We start from the raw sequence: 22,950 nt of genomic DNA on the forward strand, positions 1-22,950 counted from the left end.
ATTATTTCTGATTGCCCTCCTTGCTTATTATGGAAATTTGCAGGATTCAAAAATAAGACTTTAAGAAGTGTTTGTCAGATCACTCTCCTCTCCTAATATCTCATTTTTTAAAAGTAAGATCCATTAGCGGTTAACAGTTTAGCTCTCAGTTTACCATCTTTAGCTGAATAAGTAACATATTCTTGTCTATTAAACAAAAATATTCAACCGAATTCTTAGGCAAAAGGGAGGAAGGGAGGGAGGGAGGGAAGGAGGAAGGCAGGCAGGAAGGAAGACAACAAACAAAATCCATAACCAATAAAAAAGCAAAGCCTTCCATATCTTGTTTGGACTTTCCGACAAATCCTTGCAATTAGACTCCCAAATGTCCCCCTCTCTGTCTTTTGAATACTGATATTTTCAGTATTTTTCAGTAGTTATAAATAAGTCTTTGCTTACTTAACCCATAATTTGCTTCATTGAGCTCTAGGATTGGGCTGCCTGGGTTCCCACTCGATTGCTCCCTGGTTGTATGAGCCCTTGGCACTTTATTCTTGATAACTTCTTTAAATCTCAATTTCTGGTCCGCTAAAATAGGGATGAATATGAACCCTGTCTCATAGGGTAAGATTAAATAAGAGATTACACATAAGAGCTTAAGAGTTCAATACATGATTTTTTATCCAATTAGATAAAATCCATTTCTGCATTCATTTCAGTTGAGTTATATCTAAATTCAAATGCTAGCGTAATTAGCTAGGTAAAAGATTAACTCTCTTTTGATAATCAAGAATACTTTTGGAGTGAGTGGAACAGGTGGCACAAAATGGGCCAATTGATACTCCCCAGGTGTCAAGTCTTAAAGAGACTTCAGCTCTCTCTGCGCAGAGCTGAAAGAGGGCATGAGGCCTTCCCAGGCTATTGGTTACAATAAAATAACTGCAGTTTTCATCACATTCTTTTTTACTTCCTGGTATCTGGTGGCAGAGCCATATCCTACAGACTCAGTAAGTACAGCTCATTTAGCACAATCCATATGGAAAATGATAATGGTTGTTGACCTGTATGACTTTAGGGGCAGGTTTAAATCTTCAAATTATTTGAGGATTTGAGGGAAGTCAGGTAGCCGGGCTCAACCTTGTGGCAAAGTCAGGCATCATTTAGGGAAACCGAACTGCCATTCTGACAGACTCTGGGGGTAAGAATACCTTGTTCTAGATCTGGCCCTAAGTCTATATTCTGAGGCCCCTGACAAACAAGACACAAAGAGTGACCTAATGGGTTTGACACACATAACCAAGCCCAGAGAATAATGCATAACATCGGAACACCAATTTACTACTGACCTACAGTGATAGTTGGATATTTAAGTTTACCGATCAATACTTCTAACTATGAAGAAAAACCAACTGGAAAAGACCCCACCCTCCACCCCACCCCAATAAAGTGGTTGTTAAGAGCCTCACCTCTGAACAATGTGTTTGTTAAGATGAGCTTAATGAGGGTTCGAGTCGGGAATGGGGTATGGCACACCAAAGAAAGATAGTAGGTTCTCTTCTACAGGGTTACAGACCAGAAAGAAGCTTTGCTTCCGTAGTCCCACCCCTTGCACCCCTACAAATGTAAGTATTCTTGGAACTTTTAAGTTGCTTGCATTTTAGTACTAGGAATGCACTGCCTTTTGGACATTATGCATTCCTTTACTCTTATTTATTACCCTTTTACAACTTCAAGAAAATACTGGATTTGGTCAGTTTAACCTGAGAAAGTAAACTTTTGATGATTTGCTGAGAAGAGACTGACACACAAGTCCTGGAATTTATGCTAGGAGAATATGAGGAGGGGGATGGTCGATGACTTAGGTGCCCGCAAGATGAACAAATTCTGCAGGATAGAAGATAATTTAAAAACTATCCCAGAGAATCTTAACAAGGTCTTTGGCCAATAAGGGCTGTCATCCCTCACAAGCTCTTCTTTGTTTCATACTCACCCCACCCCCTCCACTTTTTCCCTCTTCAAGTCAGCCCATCTTTGATATAAATGATTTATAAAATTAATGATATAAATAATAAATTATTTGATAATTTTTTTTAGATTTTTAAAATCAAGATATAGTTACATAGAGTAAACTAAGGATGCCATGCAAACTAGTGGGTTCTTTTTCTAAGTTTCGTAACTTTCATAATTTGGTCTCAATTTTATTTTTCTAAATTCATCTGCTTTTCTTTACATCTACCATGTTCAGTTTTACAGAACCCTCTTTTATTTTCAAATTTTCTCAATTGCTTTGTTCTACACAGAGTTTCTCCTGACTGGAATGATCTCACCTGGCACACACAGTCTTCCTTCAAGACTCAGCCCTTAAGTCATTTCTTCTTTGAAGCTTCCCCCAATACCCTTAGAGAATTTCTGCCCCCTGAACACCTTCAGTTCTTTTGGCACACTGTATTGAGGCTCTGTTTTCTTGGCCAATTATTTGTCTAATTCTGTTGTGAGTTCTTCCTCCAAGACCGGGATGGTTGGTGTGTTGTACGCAGCTTGTCTTTGTGTCGTTAAGTGACGGACGCACAGTAGGTACTCAATAAATATTAACTGTCAACAAGTGACAATATCCATGTACGTACTTCAGTTTTTATTGCTCGTTCACGTGATCTCATTTAATCCACACTACAACCTTATAAAATAGTAATTGTCCTAAGACCTCTCATTTCCTGTTAATAGTGTAAAGTGAAGACTAACAGGTTAAGTGTCTTGCCCAGCGCCAGTCAATAACTAAAACGGAAATGGAACCTCGCCTTCTTACTCCAAGTTCAGGGCTCTTGACACACCGAAGTTGTTCAGGCCAGAGCGCACTTCGCACCACGATTTTAATTTGGAAAGGCTGATCCCGCTGCAATTCGGACACTCTGCGCAGAGATGCGCAACACTACGCACTACATCCCCCAGAAAGCCCTGGAGCTAAACCTCAAGTGATTGGTTGGGATCGTTCAGCCAATAAATGTGTGACAAGCTCCTAAAGACCAATCAAAGGCTAGAGGGGGCGGGACCTCCCAAACCGGGGGTAGATTGATCCCTGAAACGCACAGCATTCTGAGTTGTCCCAAACCTCTAGGGAACTGAAAGTCCAGACAAGGCAATCCGAAGGCCACGTTGTCCTACTCTTCGGGTCCACTCCTTCGCCCTCCCAGTGACTCCGCCTTTGGCGGCGCCCGGTGACCGCTGAGCCGACGACGAGGACAAGCCGGGCAAACGAGGGAACCCGTGCGCGCCCACCTGTGGTGGCCGAGAGCTCGCCTGTCATCCCCGTGCTGCATTTGGGCCCCGCGGGAGGCGGCCGCGCGCCGAGTCCTGGTAACGGTGAGGCCCGGGCGCTGGGCGGGCTCTCGGCCGTGGGAGGGCCCTTTTGTGCCCCTACCGCCCCGGGGCCTTCTGAAGGCGTTAAAAAGCTCGGACCCCCGTGTGGCAGGCTCTCCCGGCGCTGAAGTGTGGCCATCACTTGTGGAGATACCGCCTTGCCCGCCGCGCCGCCAGCTGGAGGAGGAGACCCCACGGCATGTCACCCGCGCTCGGAGAGCTGCAGCAATCCGGTAAAGCTGCGATTCCGTCTCCGCGGTTCGATTTTGTGTTTTGTTTTGTTTTTTTGACCCACGCTGTGGCCTCGTAATCTCTTGGATAGTTCTCGTGACCCGGAGATACCGGTAAAGGTTATTCCGCTAACGCCCGGCGCTGTGGGCATCGCCTTTTGAATTTTGTGGAGGAGCCCTGAGGCCCACGTTTTTGTTGTTTTCCTGGCCGCCTTCCCCGACCAACATCCCTTTTTCTCTAGGCAGACAACCCGTCAAAATCCGCAAAGCTTCCTCTTCCCGTGGTCTCTAAATACATGCTCAGCATCAGACTAATTCTGCCTTTGCGGTTAGGCGTATTCAACATAACATTTACCAAGGCCCTATTTATTTATTTATTTATTTTGTACGATTTAACGTTCTTATTCAATAAATATTTATTGAGAACTTGCTGTGCTCAGCCGAAGAAAGTTCAGGTGCTGAGAAAAGGTAAAGAATTCCAGAGAACTATTTAAAACTACATTGAATTTTTGTTTTCCACTCGATGGGTTAGAGCAATTCCGCAAACTCCAGTGTGCCTTCAGTCACTAATGAGTTTGTTAAAATAGCGGATACGGAGGCCCCACTTGCATATACTCACTAGGTCGGGGTGGGGGGTAGTAATCTTCTTAAGTGATTTTGATTTTGGTGGCTCAGGCTGGGATCAACATTTGAGGGGAAAAAAACAAGCACAAGAACTGACTATAATTACATCAGGCTTTATAATGACCTCAGGGGTCTCCATTGTCATCCCTGATTATAATTTGGGGAAAAATACACCCTTAAAAACAGGTAAGTGGGGTAGGGGGTGTAGAGAATCAGTAATAAAGACAGCAATAGCTGTCTATGACAGCCTGAGTATGTGCAGCTCCAAGGAGAGTAAATACTAAATTGGTTGAACTACTCTGGGGAAAGTTACCAGAGATTGACTGATGACCTACTGTTTCTAGGGTTCTGATAAAAGGGATTGGAGATTGTGCTTGAAACTAGTGGAACTGTGACTGAGACACATTTTATCACTGTTGCTATAAAATAAGACATCTTTTTCAGGAATATCAAGTATTGTTTGAATAGTATCTCTTATTTTATGACCTCTTGCCTCCTTCTGTCCTTTTAATTTTAGAAAGTAAGTATGAGATTTCCCCTTAATCTGAATATAGATAGCTGTATGTGCAGTAAAATGCTTCTGAAGATTTAGAAGCCTCTGAATCCTGCCTGATCTTTTACACAAAGTGAAAGGAACCCTCTAGAGTCATTTGCATCTAGCCAAGTCCCCTTACCCCAAGGCTCACTGCACAGTTGAGCACCAAGTCAGGTTTATCTTAGTCTAGCCGGGCTTCTTATGGCACTCGGAGCCAGGCCCTTGGGGCTAGAAAAAACTTGCTTTTGCTCCTATGTGGGCAACTTGCATGTTTGAATTCCTAAAAACCCTTGGTCACCTACTGGTATCCACAGTCTTAATGAGGCATTTTAATGAAGAACTGGAAATTCCTGAATTTCATGGTTGAGTCTTAAGGCTAAATGTCCATGACCTCAGACCATGGTTGTGTCCACTGGAGAAGGAGGCTGTTGGGCCAGCAAACACCTTTTGAGAGAAAATTTTAACTGTAGCTTGTAAAGATTGCTTGGTTTCATCCTTGTTTAACACTATACGTATTGACAAGAACATAGTTGATGAGCGATTAGTGAAAGAATGAATAAATGAATCAGTGAATTGACAGTAATATATATCCAGTCCTTTCTGGCTTATTAAAGTCAAAGGGGAAATAATATATTTATAAAATGTAAATAATGCACAAGCAGACAGATGCCTACAACATGTCCCTAGTAGTTGCAAGCTAGAAATTAGAGAACCAGGAATTTATGTGAGAAGTACCATGCAAAGACTTGCAGGGCAGTAGTAAGCTGGTCTTTAATATAGGCAATGTAGGAAACGTGCTGTGAAAGCATTCTGATCACTTGATTATAAGGCAGAAAATAAAGATTTATTTTTCTTGCTAAGTGCGTTCTCCATTTAGCCCAAAGGAAATGGGAGTTCTAAGTAAATCACACCAATCATGGGGTCATTTTGTCTTTAGAGGAGATGTGTTCCTGAGTGTTCTTGAGACTGCAGTTTATTACTGAAATGTACATATTAGGGATTTATTGGCTTATGCCTTTATCTTTTCATTCTTTTGGGTGGTTCTTAAAGGTGTTGCTACCTGACTTACCTCAACATCTAATTGATGCTTTAACCAGTTAATCCCATGTCTGTTTATTCTTTGGAACACTTATTATGAATCAAAATACCATCAGTTAAGAAAATAAATGTTAAAAGCAGAAAGAAACATCACCCTGAATAAACAAACCGCATTTTAGTGGTAGATCCTCTAAAACTGTGGAAGACACAGACTTTTGAACTCACCAGCCAAGAACATTCCTTGGGGGCTCTCTCTTTTAGATTGCAGTTTCTCTGTCTGTCTGTCTGTCTGAAATATAGAAATATTTCCAAGACTGTGTTAAAACTAGTCAGCTGAATGGAGGAACTGCAAAACTATCTGTGCCTTTATTTACTTTAAAAGCGTTAGGGAGAACCTGCTGTATTCAAAACCTGACTAGTCAAGAGTAAAATAAAAGAACTAATGAACTGAATCAAGACAAATAGGAGGGTTTTTTGTTCTTCACAGTATAGCAACATTTCAGCCATTCTCAATTTGAATGCCCACTTTGTCAAGAGAAGAGATTTGCCAAGGTGATTTATTCTTAGGAGAAGGTTCTGGAGGGGCATGGTAATTAGAAGCCAGTGAAATATAACCCCCTACTGGAAAAGCGGGGGGAATATGCAATGATAAGAACAGTGTACATGTACTCAAACAAATCTTTGAGAAAGAGGGCCCCTAAGTCTCTTTAAAAGGGAAATCTCTTATATTGTCTCCTAAAGGATAAATAAGCATGTGGACAATTATGGAGCAATGGATTTTTTTAAAGGATACAGTTGCGAAGGATTGAATTTTTGTATTCAATCCATTCAAGTTCCCATTCAGTTGTTTTATTACACGTTGCTTTTTATTATTATTCCCCGTTATCTATTTCCTGAGGTTACCTCCAACTTGCTACTGCTACAGGTATCCTCTTACATGTGCTCTTATGGCCCTATGTGAGACATTCTCTGGAAATATACCCAGGAGTGAGATTGCTGGGTTTTATGCATCCTTAATTTTACTAAATTTAGTAAAGTGGTTATACCTGTCTGCTTTTCAGTAAGCACACATGAGGGTTCCTGTTTTTTGTTTGTTTGTTTGTTTGTTTGTTTTTGGTATTATTCATTCTGATAGTAGTTGCCCAAGTAAAGTGGGATACCTAGTTTTAATTCACATCTGAGAGCTAATGAGTTTGAGTATCTCTTAATGTACTTGCATGTTATTCAGGTTTCTCTTTTCTTGACTTGCTTATTTATATCTTTTACCTACTCTTTCTTTTTGATTTCTCAAGTGATTTGCTGGAGTTCCTTGTACATTTTATGTATTAGTCCCCTTCAGTTTTAGACATTGCAGAATCTTCCCCTATTCTGTCATCTGTTTTTACTTTTGTGTAGGCTAGCCTTCATTTACCTTCATTTTTATGTAAACAAATTATCTTTATTTTTTTCTTTAACATTATAGATTGGGCTTTTGTGAGTCTTATTGAGAAATCCTTCACCATCCTAACTCAGAAAAATATTCTATATTTTACTTGAATTATTTTTTATTCTATGGTTTTGTAGTATACCTTAATTAATGGGATAAGTTGCCCCTTCCTGTTCTACTTTTTCAAGGTTAATTTAGCTCTTTTTGGACCTTTAATCTTCCACATAAAAGAAACTTAACAAAATTATTCTCTAATTTTAAAAAGCCAGATGTATTGCTTGGAGTTAAAAAAAAAAATACACCTTTGGTCTTTTGTTTATGGTGACTCAACAAACAAGATCTCAGATTTTGTGTGTGAGAGGGTGAGGTTGTTTGAGGATGAACAAAGGCTTGAAACAAAGTTTGTATTTCTGGATTGAAAAGTGAGTACACCGTGAGCCTCAAGGAAAAGTGCTCGGACTTGTCTTATTCAAAGTAATTATGAATATGGGGGAAGCAGTAGAGGTACAGTGACATTGTCAGATTTGTAGTGAGTAAGGAATTGCCAAGCCAATAGGGATAAATAGCCTAGAAGAGAAGCACATGGGAAAGACTGTAGGAATTTGTACAAAGGCAGAAAACTAGAAGAGATAGGCCATGGTGGGCAAAGGTATGGCATTTTTATATGTTGTTATGTTAATTTATCCTTCTTCCTGTCCCCATTAAACAGATACGGTGTGTACTTGCTCAGTGGAGGAGATGAAAGGGGAAAGACATGTAAATGATATGATGAGCCAAGAAGGAAAATCCCTTTGCTGATGACAAAGAATGTATTGCATTGTCTGTGGATTAGATTGTGTTTTTCTCTAGAAAGTTTGAATACCTTAATAGATTCTACATGCATAATCTGCTTGCCCCCATCTTCTAGGCAGCCTTATGATCAGTCACCCACTTAAGCTCACAGGATCACATTTCAGGGTGGATTGCAGCTACATCCTTTTAAGAAGAAAGGAATTCAGTTGGCATATAGGTTAAAGTTTTTAGTTCTCTCTCTCTTCTCATTTGAAACTTATCTCCATTTAATTGTTTTCATTATCGTAGGCCCTGTGATATGGGCAGGGTTGAAGCTCTTCCTTTGTGCAGAAACATGGAGAAGCCTTGTCCAAAGTTCCATAGCTATCTAGGAGAGCTGGGACTAAATTACTCCTTGTCCATCATTAGCTTAATCATTTCAAATTCTGGATGCTTATTAGCTGATAAGATAGTCACATCGTGAGATGTCCAAATTAATGATATATTTGAATTTGCTTTGTTGACTATAGGTTGAAATGACTGGGCCATTCCCTGATGCTTACCTGCATTTCTATTATATGTATGTCATTAAGCTCTACCTTTTCTCTACATTTTCTGAAAAGTAATTTTTGTTTTCCTTTTGTATTTGAAATACCCCTGGCCAATTCATTGGATCTTAACTTTATACCTTTGGGTTTTTTTTTGATTTGATTGTTTGTTTTGTTTTGTTTTGTTTTTTGTTGTTTTTAATTAGGGAAGTGGATTTACAGAAAAATCATGCAGAAAATACAGAGTTCCCATGTGCCCTCCCTATTATTAACATTTTTCATTAGCTTGGTACCTTTGTTACAGTTGGTGAAAGAATATTGTACTTTTTTCAGGAAGTATTTTCTCTCATCTGTAAGTTCAATAAGCAAAATTAGCCCAAAAGCTGGCTTTGAAAAAGAATAGTACCCCTTAAAAGAAACCTAATGCCATTTGGGAAAGAAATAAGATATTGGCAAATTTTCCTTGAAGGTTTCAGGATGCCTAGCTTACTTGGAATAATTCAGTCAAAATAGCTCTGTAGCTACTGTGTAAGCCCCTGCTTACGTATTGTGTACCTGATACACTGGACAGCAAGACAAGGCAGAGTTAAATTTGCATCCAGTGCCAACTTGCAGACATTCATACATTACTGGTTTGGGTTTTAAATGACATTCACCTTTTCTTTCTCATCTTTTTTCCTTTTATTTTTTTATTTTTTGCCATCTCAATTCAGGCAATATGTATTGAACACTTAGGTTCCAGATACTACCTTTGACATTACTAAGTATAGAGTTAAGTTGTCTAGACAAAGTGTCTTCCTTCAGGGAGCTCTAATAGCTTAGATCCAGCCCCACTTATGAGACCTCTGCTCTTCTCTCAGAGAGCACAGAAGAAAATGTTGACCAGATGGGCTGGTATCCTTGTAGCTTGTTTTGAGTAACTTGTATTCCCTTTGGTAGGTAGTAGGGAGCTGCGGAAGGTGTTTAAGCAGGGGGAGCCACTGATATAAAATTGTTATCTAGGAAAATTCATCTGATGGTGGTGCATTGGATGGATTAGAATACAGTGTGACAAGGTATGGTGGTGATCTCTTACCTTTATAGGACATTTTGATAGTTTATAAAGCCGCTTCATGTCTGTGATCTCATTTAACCTGTAATCTGACTCTCTGAAGTATGTAAAGCAGTTATTGTTTTTATTTTGCATAGATGCAAATTGAAGCTCAGAGAGAATGTGTGATGCCTGTGATGTGCAGTAAGGGCTTGAAGAGAGGATTTTGTGCTAGGGATGGAAGGTGCAATCAACTTGACGGCGTTTTGAAGATTGAATCTATAGAGCTTGGGATCTGAGTAGATGTTGGGGGTCAGGGAGAATAAGAAGTCAAATAATATTGAGATTTTTAAGGTTAGGCTTTTGGGACAGTTGATACTATTCCCAGAAATAGGGAGATAAGACAGAAAATATAGCAAGTTTAGTTTTTGGTATTAGAGTGAGGGACAGGTGGGTATTCTAGGTGGAAATATCAGGTAGACAGTTTGGAATGTCGGCCTAAGATTGGGGCCAAGTTGTTGTTTTTTTTGTTTGTTTTTGTTTTTGTTTTGGTTAATTAGAAGGTCATTGGTTTCCTTAGAAAGTAATTTCATAGAGCGGTGGAGGAAGAAGCCACATCAAGAAAAAGAATTGGTGGTTACTGAAGTATAAATAGATGGAGGAGTGATGGGAGATGTGGTGGTGGTGGTGATCATGTGCTTCTTCCTTGGGTGCAGAGAGAAGGAAAACAGAGTGAGCAGAGTTGCAAGAGGACTTTGAAGTGGAGGGGTATAAATTTGAGGAGCTCCCAGAAGAAGACATCTTTGTGGAGGGTTAGGCAGCATCGCTTGCTAAGAGTAAAAAAGATGAGAAGGATTTGGTGCTAAAAGAAAACAGAGGTTTGGGACAGCAGACATGGGAAATGTGGAAAGGCAAGAAAAGAAGAACCAAAGAAGAGGTTCAACATTATGAATTTTCAGTATCTCTTATCAGCATAGTTTTGTGACTTTCCACTAGTGCTTGGAAATCAGAAACCAGGATTGGAAAGAGTAGGCAGTGGAGGCTTTCAGGACTAAGAATTAAGAGACGTCAGGAAGCATGGGAAAGGAGTTTGAGGGTGTTAACCAGTCACTATTTCATAGATGGAGCAGAGGTGAATAAAACCCTGTTTGTAGGCCATTATTAGTGCTGGCAGTAGGTGGGGGAGATGGTCAAAGCCAACAGCTTAAATGGCGGTTTGGAATTATTGTTGGTTTTCAGTTATCCATGCTAAATCTCTAATAAGGGAGCATTTGTACAGAATTAACAAGGAAAGAGAGCCATGACTGCTTTCTTCAGTATCCTGGCCTAGATTTGTGTCACACGAGTCGTTGCTGCCTGCTTTCCTTATCTCTGAAACAGGCATAACTACTTTTACCTTGATTTGTTGCTTCACCGTTGATTTTGTGCTGTGTACAACCTTTTATTGCATTAGACATTGTTATGATTCAATGAACATATTTTTGGTCAACATTTTTCTAATGATGTGAAGTTATGAGCGCACCTTTTATGAGTTCCATTTGCTCCCTATTAAGAATTATTATAAATTATTCCACACTTCCCCTCCATGCATCTTTTTCACTTTTCATTCTTTAAAGTCAGATTTTTACTTTCTTTAAAGCAGGTATGAAGAAAAACCTGCAGGATGAGATTGAAGCCATTTTGCAGGAGAGAATTATGGTGCTGGATGGAGGGATGGGGACCATGATCCAGCAATATAAGCTAAATGAAGAATGCTTCCGAGGACAAGAATTTAAAGATCATGCCAGGCCACTGAAAGGCAACAATGACATTTTAAGTATAACTCAACCTGATGTCATTTACCAAATCCATAAGGTAATGTATCCACAACTTATTGAACATACATTCTGTCATTCAATGAGCTGTTTTGTATACCATGAGCCAATTACCATGCCCACTGCTCTGGAGGATATAGAAGAAAGAGGTGATTTATTCAGAAAACAGGATGGGGACTCAAATAAAAGTCATGCACTGTGTTGTACACTCGGGATAATGAGCTGAGGAAGGTCCATTTTCTGTCCCAGAGGCATTTACACTCCAATGAAAAACAAAAAAGTCCTTGACAAATTAGGCTTTTCATATATACACTATCTTATTTAAGTCACTAAAACAGCCCTGATGAAGAAAAAGCAGAAAGGTGGTTATTAGTATTCTTATTTTGTAGGTTTGGAAACTGAGGATCACAGACATTAATAGCTTGCCCTGTATTATGAAGGTTTACTGACTTGAAATCCCATGTTTTTTCATTCCATTTTTCTGACTCTGATAAAAGTGACTAGCCAAAAATAAAGAGAACAGAGCAAATGTTCCAACCCAGCTCTTGAAGGGCTCGGGTCATTGCAGCCCTAAGACCAAAGAACATGCCAGGCACAGAGTCAGAGTCAGACATGGGTTTATTAGGACTTAAGAACAGGAGAGGTTCCTCAGTGGTGGCCATCCTAGGAAAATGGAGTTAGTGCTCCTCAAGGGCAGGGAGGGCTAGGGGCAGTTTATAAAGGTTTAGGACAAAGACATTCCATTTCTGTGAGAACAGTTTCAGCAGCTTGTGACATGGGTCTAGAGGTTTGTTATCCACAGTGACCAGGGGAGCGGAGTTTTAATGCTTTGTTTATGATACTGTCTGTACATTCTTTCCCCTTCTGAGGTGGTCTCATGACCTTTAATTTCTGTTCCACTTAGGCAGGCAGCTATGTGCAGTGATTTACTCTCAATAGGGAGGGGGAACTCAGACCCTGGGTCCCCACAATCCACCCCCACGCAGCAGGCTATGTTGACCATAGGACAGACGTTGCATCCATATGCCACAACAACAGTATAAGAGACAATAGAACACTGAGAGCCTCACACACAGAGATAACGCTTCAAAGAGATGCCACCATGGCCAAGAAGGGGAATTAAACCATTTAGACAAGGGGTCTACTGATAGTTGATCAGTATTATATATGTGCTCTTGCATGTGATTTAAAACTTGTGAAACATTGTGCAAATGATCAGAAATATATGCACAGCACTGCACATTAAGGCACAGGTGCTGTCTTGTGCTGCAGTGAGGATATCTAAGGCCATTCTGTTCTATAAAACTACTTTTCTAAGCTGTGTGATTTCTTCATTTAGCAAGGATATAGCTTATTTGGAATCATTAAGTGCTTGGGCAGTGTAATAAGCTAGAGCTGCCACATGTTTTTCAGTAACTATTGCAGCTCCACCTGGTGCAAGAATGGCTAAAGGACACCACCACCAGGGAGTGCATTTTATTCTATATCTAGCTTTGACAATTTCCCAATTACTAGGAGTATAGGGTAAAGAGTCATATAAGGTAGCAGGGACATAGGGCTGACCCCATATACAATGTCCTGTCCAGTTATAAGGTAAACATAGGGCCAACCATATTGCCCATAGGTCCATAGCCATCTCTTAGGGGAAGGCTGTGCCCCTTGTTGGTGGTGGTGATATTTTGCCTGTGGAAAAGACTACTGTTTTGTAGTTTAACATTAAAATTACATAATTTGGGGGGTAGCCACCCCACATCATGAGTTCCATCAAGTCACTCCATACAGATGGGGCAACATGGTCTACTGTTACAGCTTCTGCAATCAGCCACCCTAAACCATCATATACAGCATACCCAATACGGGTCGGGGCTTGTTCACCTGTTCCTGCACAAGGGAGGAGATGTAAGCCCCAGTCTCATTATAGGATGGTAGTTGGATTTCAGTTTTAAATGAGAAGATTATTTTCCAGTTTTTCTGATGCACTGAATTCTGCCAGGCTAGCAAGGTATTCAACGCAGTCCAGTTCACAGGGGTCACAGTCCAAGGAAGGCTGGTAGCTCCTGAAGATGGCAAGTCCACGCAAAGCTAACATTGGGTTTGATTGTGGGCATGAGTTACTGCTGAAGCCCACTGTAGGAAGGTGTTTGCTAGGGCACTATGGGCAAAAAGAAAGATGTTTATGGGGAATAATAAGGGATAACTCCTGCTGATCTAACAATATACATGCTAGCGTTCCATTGGTTGATAACAAAGTACAAGGGAGAGGAACATTATGGGGAGGTTTAAATACCAGATATCCCCCCCCCACCAAATCTTGAGTGTCTTCTACCATTACATCAGTTGTTAATCTGGGCATAGGAAGGGTCCACATAGTCATGTATAAAGTTCCTGTGGAAATAGGAAGACCCCAATTGGTGATAAAGATTTTAACAGACATTTTGTGTATAAACTGAGGTTATATTTCAATATTTGGGGTAACTCCTATTCCCCGGGGACCTAGGATTCCTAACCAACATGACTGCATAGGCAGACACCAAGGTCAGTTGACCTTGCTTTCCCCATTTTGTATGGTCTGAGGTACAGGCAATAACAAATTATTATCATTTCCCCTTTTAGGCTGTATAGTGACTGGCCCTTTAATTTGTATTCTCAATACCTGCTTGGGTCTTTCCATTAGCATTTCAATAGGAGCTGGGGCTGAAGCTCAAGGTGTTGCCTTTAGGTGGGTTAGGGCCTGATAAAGCCTTTTAGTCCACTACTACAAGGCTCTCTTCTCATCCTTAATCTATTCCTTTAACAAACCATCATTATTTCAATAAGGCCTGCACTTGTGGGATGGTAAGGCAGATGGAACGTCCACATGATGTCCTAATCCATGGCCCAGGATTGGGCTATTTGTCCAGTGAAAGGGGTCCCCCAGTCACTGTCTATTTGTGTAGGTATGCCATATAAAGCACTCATTCTTTCCCAACAGTGGATTGTGGCCTGTTTGTTCACCTTTCCCACCAGGAAAGCTCACAAAAGTCCTGTCAGTAAAAGCATACCCTGAAAGCAGAAGGGGACCGATGTAGTCCACTTTGCACTGGGTCACCAGGATTTGTGGCCAGCTGATGTGTCCCATCTGGTGTGGTAGTCTACATGATTGACACAGGGAGCACAAAGGGCACTCTCTAGCGATGTCCACTAGCTGCTGGCACATGATTGGCAGCTGGAACTGTTGGGCCATATGCCACAGGGTTTGATACCCTCGGTGTCCGCTTTTCCAATGAAGCCATTTCGCCGCTTCCCTGGTTTCAGCTATGCTCCTCTGAACCTATGTGAGTGCATCTGCTTCCATATTCCTGGGTAACATGTTGGGACTGTGGGCAGACATGATAGACAGTTACCTTTTGTCATTGGCAGGTGTCCCAGATGTTTTTCCACAATTCTTGTTCCCGGAGGGGATAACCTATGACTATCCATTGTTCCTGCTTGCAGGTTGCCATCCAGGTTGTAAGGCCTTTGTAAATAGCCCAGCTGTCGGTACAGACAGTTAACGTGTCTCCTGGTTAATACACTAATACCTCTATACTGCTCTTAACTCAGTTCATTGACTGCTTTGCATAGTGCCTGTCTCCCACCATATAGTATCAGTACTGGGTTGCACTGCCGCAACTGTCCACATGGGAGGCTGCCAGCTAATGGATCCATCAGTGTACCAAGCAGTCTTGGGAATGACACCCATGCTTTCTGTAGCGGGCATTTCAACATCTATTTCAGATGCAGGATCTTTAGCTGTTAAATGTTCTATATAGGACACTGGTCTGAGAATCTCATGCATTTCTGCACTTAGAGGACTGGTATTGAAAATGCAGCGCTTTAATAGGTAGGCTTTCCATTTGGTCAGTGTGCTTAGTTGGGCACTGCCAGAGTGTGTCTAAGAAGCCATGTCAGTTATCCATCCCTGAAGAGGGATGGCTGTTTTCAAGGTGACTGTCAGTCCCTCCATTTGCAATAAGGCATTGTATGCAGCACATAATTGCTTTTCTAGGGGGCTGTATCTCAATTTTGCCCCTTCCCATATTGTGACCAAAAGCCAAAGGGCATTCGTTTAGAATGTTACCTCTCCCACAGACCCCATCCAAAGCCAATATCAGTGCTGGCTACATCCAATTCACAGGGCAGGTCTGGATGTATGCCTGCCAGTGCTTGTGCCTTTGCTGTTGCCCTCTTTGCCTTTTCAAAAGCATCCTGTCAGTGGGTATCCCATTCTCTGAGATGGCCTTTCCTAATCAAAACATACAAAGGTTTTAACATTTGGGCTAAGTGAGGAACAAAAGGTCTCCAATACCCCAACAACCCCAAGAAAGCCATTAGTTGTTTTGGTGTTTGTGGTGTGGGGAAACACTGCATCTTATCAATTACAGCAGAAGGTACAGTTTTTGTCTTAACTGACCATACAGCACCCAAGAATTTGACAGAGCAGCCATGGTCTTGCAGTTTGTCATGAGTGACTGCCCTTCCCCAGCTCTCAAGGTGAGATAGTGATGAGCCTGAGGCGGCTTTTAATTCTGAAAGAGTGTTACTGGTTAATATGACATCATCAATATAGTGAAATACAGTTACACTTGGAGGACTTTTCCACTTAGCCAAATCCTTTGCCACAAGACTGTGGCGGATGGCCGGGCTATGTACATAGCCTTGGGGAGCACACTGAAAGTCCATTGTTGGCCTCTCTAAGAGAAGGTGAATACAGGCTAGCTTGATTTTTCTAGGGTGATACTAAAGAAAGCATTAGCAAAATCTAATACAAAATGATATTGACACAGTTGTGTACTAATTTCTTGTAACAAACCAGTGATGTTTGGGACTGCAGCATATAATGGTGGTGTTACTTTAACTCCTGATAATCTACTGTCATATGCCACATTCCATCAGGCTTTCATACTGGCCAAAAGGACCACTGAAAGGCCTATGGGTGGGTATTATTATCTCTACCTGCTCCACCTCTTTGATAGCGGCTGAGATTTCTTGGTGGCTTCCCTGAAGTTTATATTGTTTTGTAGCCATGACCCTCCAAGGTGGGGGTACTTCTACAGGGGACCATTTTGCCTGCCCCTTTAAGACGGCTTTGATCACTACACCAGAGGCGGAATTCCCCTAGAGGGGTATGCAATGTGGCATTCTGTAGAAGATCAATTCCTAGAGTGTATTCTGTTATAAGGGAAACATATACCCTATACACTGGGGGGACAGTCTCCCAATTTGAAAGTTAGACTGTGCTGCTTTGCCTGGATCATTTCCTCCCCATAGCTGTCTATTGCCAGAACTGGCCCGTGGAATCAGGCTGCATTACCATAAATTAAAGTATATTTGTCTCCCGTATCTACTATTGCTGACACTTGCTGCTGGCTTGTAGGGGACCAGTAAATGATTAATTCTACATGTGACCTCTGATCCTGGGGTTCCCCGGCTATTGTTCGCATCTGGGGATCCTGACTTCCCCAATATGGAAGAGGGAAAGAGGCTTGCCATGCCTCTTCTGGGGGAGTGGAGGGCTTCTGGGTTCAGGCTCTGTATGAGTTAGGATTCTCTAGGGAAACAGAACCAACAAGAGGTATCTATAAATATAAGATTTTATAAAAGTGTCTCAAGCAACTGTGGGGATACATGAATCCAAATTCCATAGGGCAGGTAGCAACTTGGCAACTCTTGATGAACTCCTCAGGAGACGCTGGCTAGCTGAAGAAGTGAAGGTCTTCTCTCTTTCTCTCTTAAAAGGCTTCAACTGATTGAATTAAATCCAGCTGATTGGATTCTCTCATTGCAGAAGACAACCCTTCCTTGATGTAATCAGTCACAGCTGCGGCCAATTGACTGATGATTTAATAAACCAGCCTTCTGGTTTATTAATCAGCCACAAATGTCCTTGCAGTAAGGGTTAGGCCAGTGCTTGCTTGACCAGACATCTGGACACCATCAACTGGCTGAGTTGACACATAAACCTAACCATCACAGGCTAAGAAGGGTGGTTTCTTTCCTGACTTCCTTTCTCCTTTGGAGGTTTGGGAGCTCACTTTAGTAAATCTTGGATCCTTAGGCAGTTTGCTCCATAGTTTTACCAGGACTACATCAGGTTGCCTATCTGTAGTCCATATCTCTTTGCCTTCAGCAATGAGATCTGCTTACATCTGCTTGTGAGATACTAGATTAGGGCCTTCATGCCCCTGGGAAGACTTTTCAATTGCCCTTACTCTGTCCCTTTTTTCCACAGCCTCTCTGCCTCTCCAAGGTCGGCTATGACTGGAGCTGCAAGGGAAACATGCTGTCCTACTAGCAGATTTAGGATAGACAAAAGAGGCCCTTGGTAATGGTTGGGAGCAGTTTGCAATACCATGTCTTTCATTACTGTGTAAAAACTTCAGTGTCAGGACCTACGAAAGCCCAAGCATAAATGGCGTGCTTCATTCATCTCTTCCCTTAAAACATCTTGAATCTTCTCCATAGCATGCCTGTGGAGGGGTATTGTGCAGTGTGTCCCCTTCATTAGGACATAATAGCCTTACACCCATCAACCAGCTATACCAGTAAGGAGGTGGTTTTTGCATTAGCTGAGGTAGCATACTAATTCACTCATCTCCACTGCAGAAAGCACCACGCCCTCTGTTCTAGTCTCCCATGACCTCAGAATCCAATTGGGTAGGGACTCCTTTGTTTTTTTGTCTATACTGCTGCCCTAAATTGTCTAGTTCAACAGCAGTATAGTCTCTTAGTAACATGTAATTTCTGATCAGGAGGTTGGAATTGCTGAACCCCAGGGGGTTGATCTTGTGATGTTTTCCATTTCTGTTGTATTATGGGTCACACCTGTTGGGGCTCTTCATCCTCCTCTACCTCCCATTTCTCTTCAGAGTTTCTGGGGTCCCACACTTTGGGGTCCCATCCTGGAGTAGCTAAAATCCTCTGAACTCGAGCCCGAGGCAACTTATGGCCTTTGACTCAGGTATATCTGCATCCCAGAGTCTCTAACTGATCATCCACTAGGAGCAGGCATTCAGTCAGAGAGTCCTTCATTTCTGCCTGAGCAAGGCACATATTTCTTTCTAGTTTTATTTTCTCCTCTAAACTGCACAGTAGCTTTTGCTGCTTGTTCTGCCTCAGTGGCCATCTGCAAGGCTCCTAATGGGCCATGTTATAGCTGCCACTATTTGGTGGTCTGTTTTGTTCTTACTCAAATTTAGTTGTCCTGCTATCTGTTGCAAAACAGCAGCCCTGCTGGAGTTTTCAGGGCATCCCTATAAACATGCAGTGGTCCCTATTTGTCCAGGAGGGCAGCCACCCTTTCCCACATGGACAATATAGGCCAATTTGGATTTCTCCCATGGATTCTCCCTTCTCAAGACTCATGCCCGCTATGGCTGGCAGCTCTTTGGTTTCCTGGCTGGCTCGGCAATTGTTCTAACCCAGCTCTTGAAGGACTTGGGTTGATGCAGCCCTCAGACCAAAGAGCACAGTAGGCACAGAGTCAGACTTGGGCTTATTAGGACTTAAGAACAGGAGAGGGTCCTCGGTGGTGGCCATCCAAGGAAAATAGTTAGTGCTCTGCAAGGGTGGGGAGGGCAAGGGGCAGTTTATGAGGGTTTAGGACAAAGACATTCCATTGGGTGTGAAAACAGAGTTTCAGCAGTCTCCTGACACAGGGATCTGGAGGTTTGTTATCCAGGGTGACTAGGGGAGGGGAGTTTTAATGCTTTGTTTATGATACCTTCTGTACATTCTTTCCCACCCCTGGGGAGGTCTGATGACTTTTAACTTCTGTCACCATTATGTAGGCTGCTACATTTGACTTTTTTAAATTAAAATAAAACAAAACAAAGAGTAGAACTAAATTGTTTTATAGGTTGTCAAGGGAATTTCATAGAATTATCAGACTAGAAGAGATAATGAGGTGATTTAATTGTTTTCTTGATCAGGAGGAGAAAGTATATTTACCAGTCAAGTGAGATAGTTTTATCTTCTGGAGAAGGGCATTGTTAAAGGCATTTCAGACTCTTAAGAAAAAAGAATTACCTAAACAAATCACTTAGTGATTAAGTGAGTCATTGAGTGTGGAAGGGGTCATTTTGCTAGATGGGTGTATCAGTCAGAGGTCTCCAGAGACATAGAACAAATAGGGTATATGCATATAAATTCAGAGATCCAGTGCAAGGAATGGGCTCATAGGATTGTGGGAGCTGGCATATCTGAATTCTGTAGGGCAGGCTGGAGGCTGGAAATTACAGGAAGAATAATGTTGAAGTATTGAGTCTGCATTCCTTAGGCTGGAAACTTAGGAAGGTGTGGAGGGTATAGTCTTGAGGCAGAATTCCTTCTGATCCCTTGAGCCCACTGTTCCCACTCATAAAACTTCCACATTACTAATGGTAATCAATCTCCTGTGCTTAAAGTCAACTGATTATAGATGCTAATTCCACTTACAAAATACTTTCATGAGGCAACTAGGCCAGCGTTTGCTCAAACAACTGGCCACCATACCTACCCAATTTGACACATAAAAGTAACTATCATGGTGGTGAAATCTTTGTTCTAATTATGAGGTAGAATGGTTTTCAGTTGAAGAAAAACAAAGAATGCATTTCCGTTGGTCATCATAGGAATTGTAGACATTGGAAGATTTAAAACAGGTCATTGAAGAGTTTTTGTTCTGCTGAAAGAATGGTAGCTGATTTTTTCTACTAGGCCTCAAGAATGTGTAGTCAAATCCCGCTTTAAAATCCCAATGTATTGCAGATTTGGAAGTTCATCATGGGTATAAAATGTTTCACCTTGTTATAAATATCAATTGTTATGATGAAATTATAACATTTGATACAACATGCCATATGCCTTATTATTATTCACATGGATTATCGCTACAGTGTAACTCTGAGGACAGAAATTTATCTGTTTTTCACTGCTGAATCCATACTACCTAAAATAGTATCTAGCACATAGTAAGTACGAAGTAAATATTTGTTGGAGGAACGCATTCTTGTTGTATGGATAGCTATATAGATGGAACAACAATGATCCCATGATAGGTGCATAATTTAAATACAATAAGGTCAACCTGACTCTCATTCCTGTGGGAATACTTAATAAATGGAGTTCTTTGAAGGCAGGGGCCGTGTTGTATTCATGGACAAAGAAGGGGAAAAGATTGGATTGTTCTCAAAATTAGTTGTTTCTGGAGAAGTTTAGTGATTGTAGATCAGAGCCCTTTATGTTTAATTTTAATGGAATGTCCAGATTTTATTCAAAATGTCTGTTACCTATAGAATTAGCTGTTATTGATGTCTTCCATTAATCCTAACAACTTTATCCATGAGAAGACTGTAGAGCAGAGAAATTAAGTAGCTTGACTAGATCACACATTTTTTTTAAGTTGGTGAGAATAGGTGTTTTAATTTCCTTTAGCTGCTAAAGCAAATACCATACAATGAGTAGGCTTAAACAATGGGAATTTATAAGCTCCCAGTTTTGAGGGTAATAAAAGTCCAGATCAGTGTGTCCTCAAGGTGATGCTTTCCTCCTGAAGACCCTGGGGCTGGCTGCTGGCAAGCCTTGCTCCTTAGCTTGTCATCTGGGAAGGCACATGGTGGCTTCTCCTGGTCTTTCCCTTCTCTTCAAGGTTCAGCTTCTGGCTGCTCCCTCTGTGGCTTTCTCTCTTTATCTGAATTTCATTCTCTTATGAAGGATTCCAGTAATAAGATTAAGACCCATCCCGATTGAGGTCTTTACCACACCTTTACCAAAGTAACTTCAATCCAAAGGTCCTACTTAAAATGGGTTCACACCCACAGGAATGGGTTAGGGTTAAGGACATGTTTTCTGGGGTACATACAGCTCCAAACCACCACAAGAGAATTGGAATCCACGGGTGTCATATCCAGGAGCTCATGGGTAGGGAAATTGAGACAGGAGAGAAGGTAGAGAAGGAGAGTGAAGAGCTAAAAAATAGACTTTTTAAACTTCATATTATGGAAATTTTCAAAAGTATGTAAAATTGGAGACAATAGTAACCAGAAATTTATGAATATTTTTCCCTTTTTAAAAGATAAAACGTCATTGTAAAAAAAAGTCTCATTAGAAAAGCATAGAAGAAAAAATAAAAATTGCTTGTAATAGCAATATCAAGGCAGCTACCATTCACATTTTTTAATTTGTATTTTAGTCTGGTTTTGAATACTTAGATTTTTAAAAATGAAATTGGGATTACATTGCTTCATACTGTTTTTTTGTTTTTTGTTTTTTTTTCACAATTGATATTAAGTATTTATTAATCATAAATATTTATCAATATTCACAAGAACACAGCCTCACATTCATGGATAGTACAATAATCTTTATAATTCATTCAGGTCAAACATTCCAAGCTTAGTGAAGGTGGGGCAGCTTTAGTTCCAGTATTGTGCAGAGATAGATGCCCACCAAAAAATACTCTTCTCAGGGCTACTTGTATGTCCAGGAATCTTAATTATATCACTCTGCTTGCTCCATATCTTCTTGATCAATGTCCAGGGAGGATTACAGCAAAATCAGAACATGTTTGATCATGGAATGAATACTTAATTAATAAATATTCCACAGAGTCAGTTTTGATTTAAAGAGGTGAAAATTCAGGTATTTGAAGAGTCATTTAGTACCAAAAGCCCCAGAAGTGGAATAGTCTCACCAAAGTTATGAAATTCCCTTTGGTTTGTTTGGGGTGAAGTACCTGTAATGCATTTAGTCCTCAGCTGCCTTCTGGAACTGTTCTTAAATGCAAATCAAACCCACCAGACTTTATGCCAGGATGGGAGGGGCTCTGTTTCATTCATCATCAAATCTGAAGAGCCTAGCATAGTATCTGGCACAAAGTGGGCAACTGACATTGATTAAGTGAATCAGCTGAATGAATGAACTTTCCAGGCACTTTGATACATATACCTTCATTTTACTTTCCTTCCTAATTGATCAATCAACATTGGTTAATTGCCCCCTGCCATTCTTATGCTGTACTTAAAAAAAGTACTCTTCTGAAATTATTAAAATTGCTCACACATCATTAACTGCTATTACAAAACTTGCTCACTGGAAACTACTCTAGCCATCCAACTAATATTTGTTATTAGATACCAGAATATGGCTTTTAAATTTGTTCTTAAAAGTTCAATAGTTAACATTATATTTTGACTGATAGTAGGTCATAGCAACTGACATCAAAGAAAGAGAAAATGCTGGACATAATTCAATTCAACCAAAATCCCTACTATGTACAAGGTTTCATGGTATGAGTCTTACATATAAAAGGTCAACTTATTTCCCAGAATTCCCTCAGAGTCTTAGTTTGCTAGGGCTGCTGAAACCAAGTATGATTAACTGTGTGGCTCAAAATAACAGAATTTTATTGTCTCCCAGTTCTGCAGGCTAGAAGTCCAAAATCAAGGTGTTGGCAGGGCCACACTTCCTCTGAAGTCTATAGAATTCTGGTGTTGGTTTGCCAGCAATCCATGGTGATCTCTGGCTTGTGGAATAATTCAATCTCTGCCTCTGTTATATGGCTGTCCCTTCTCTGTCCAAATTTTCTGTTCTTATAAGAACACT

The 22,950-nt window shown here is 40.9% G+C and overlaps 1 protein-coding gene across 7 annotated transcripts in view; it reads left to right on the forward strand.

Moving 5' to 3' along the window:
- Positions 1 to 3,048: 3,048 nt before the first annotated feature.
- MTR (5-methyltetrahydrofolate-homocysteine methyltransferase) overlaps positions 3,049 to 22,950 on the forward strand; it is a 145,255-nt gene continuing 125,353 nt past the window's right edge. For 3 of the 7 annotated variants that reach the window (XR_005214586.1, XM_037821795.1, XM_037821824.1), the window contains exons 1-2: positions 3,049 to 3,566; positions 11,175 to 11,389. Coding sequence is in view for 6 of the 7 variants with exons in the window: in XM_037821795.1 (XP_037677723.1) it covers positions 3,533 to 3,566; positions 11,175 to 11,389 (249 nt within the window). In the remaining variant the exon portion in view is untranslated. The remainder of the gene's footprint in view (positions 3,567 to 11,174; positions 11,390 to 22,950) is intronic. The other 4 variants (XM_037821802.1, XM_037821808.1, XM_037821819.1 and 1 more) reach the window with 4 other exon arrangements.

This window comes from Choloepus didactylus, chromosome 2, assembly GCF_015220235.1.
Source record: "Choloepus didactylus isolate mChoDid1 chromosome 2, mChoDid1.pri, whole genome shotgun sequence".
NCBI lineage: Eukaryota > Metazoa > Chordata > Mammalia > Pilosa > Megalonychidae > Choloepus > Choloepus didactylus.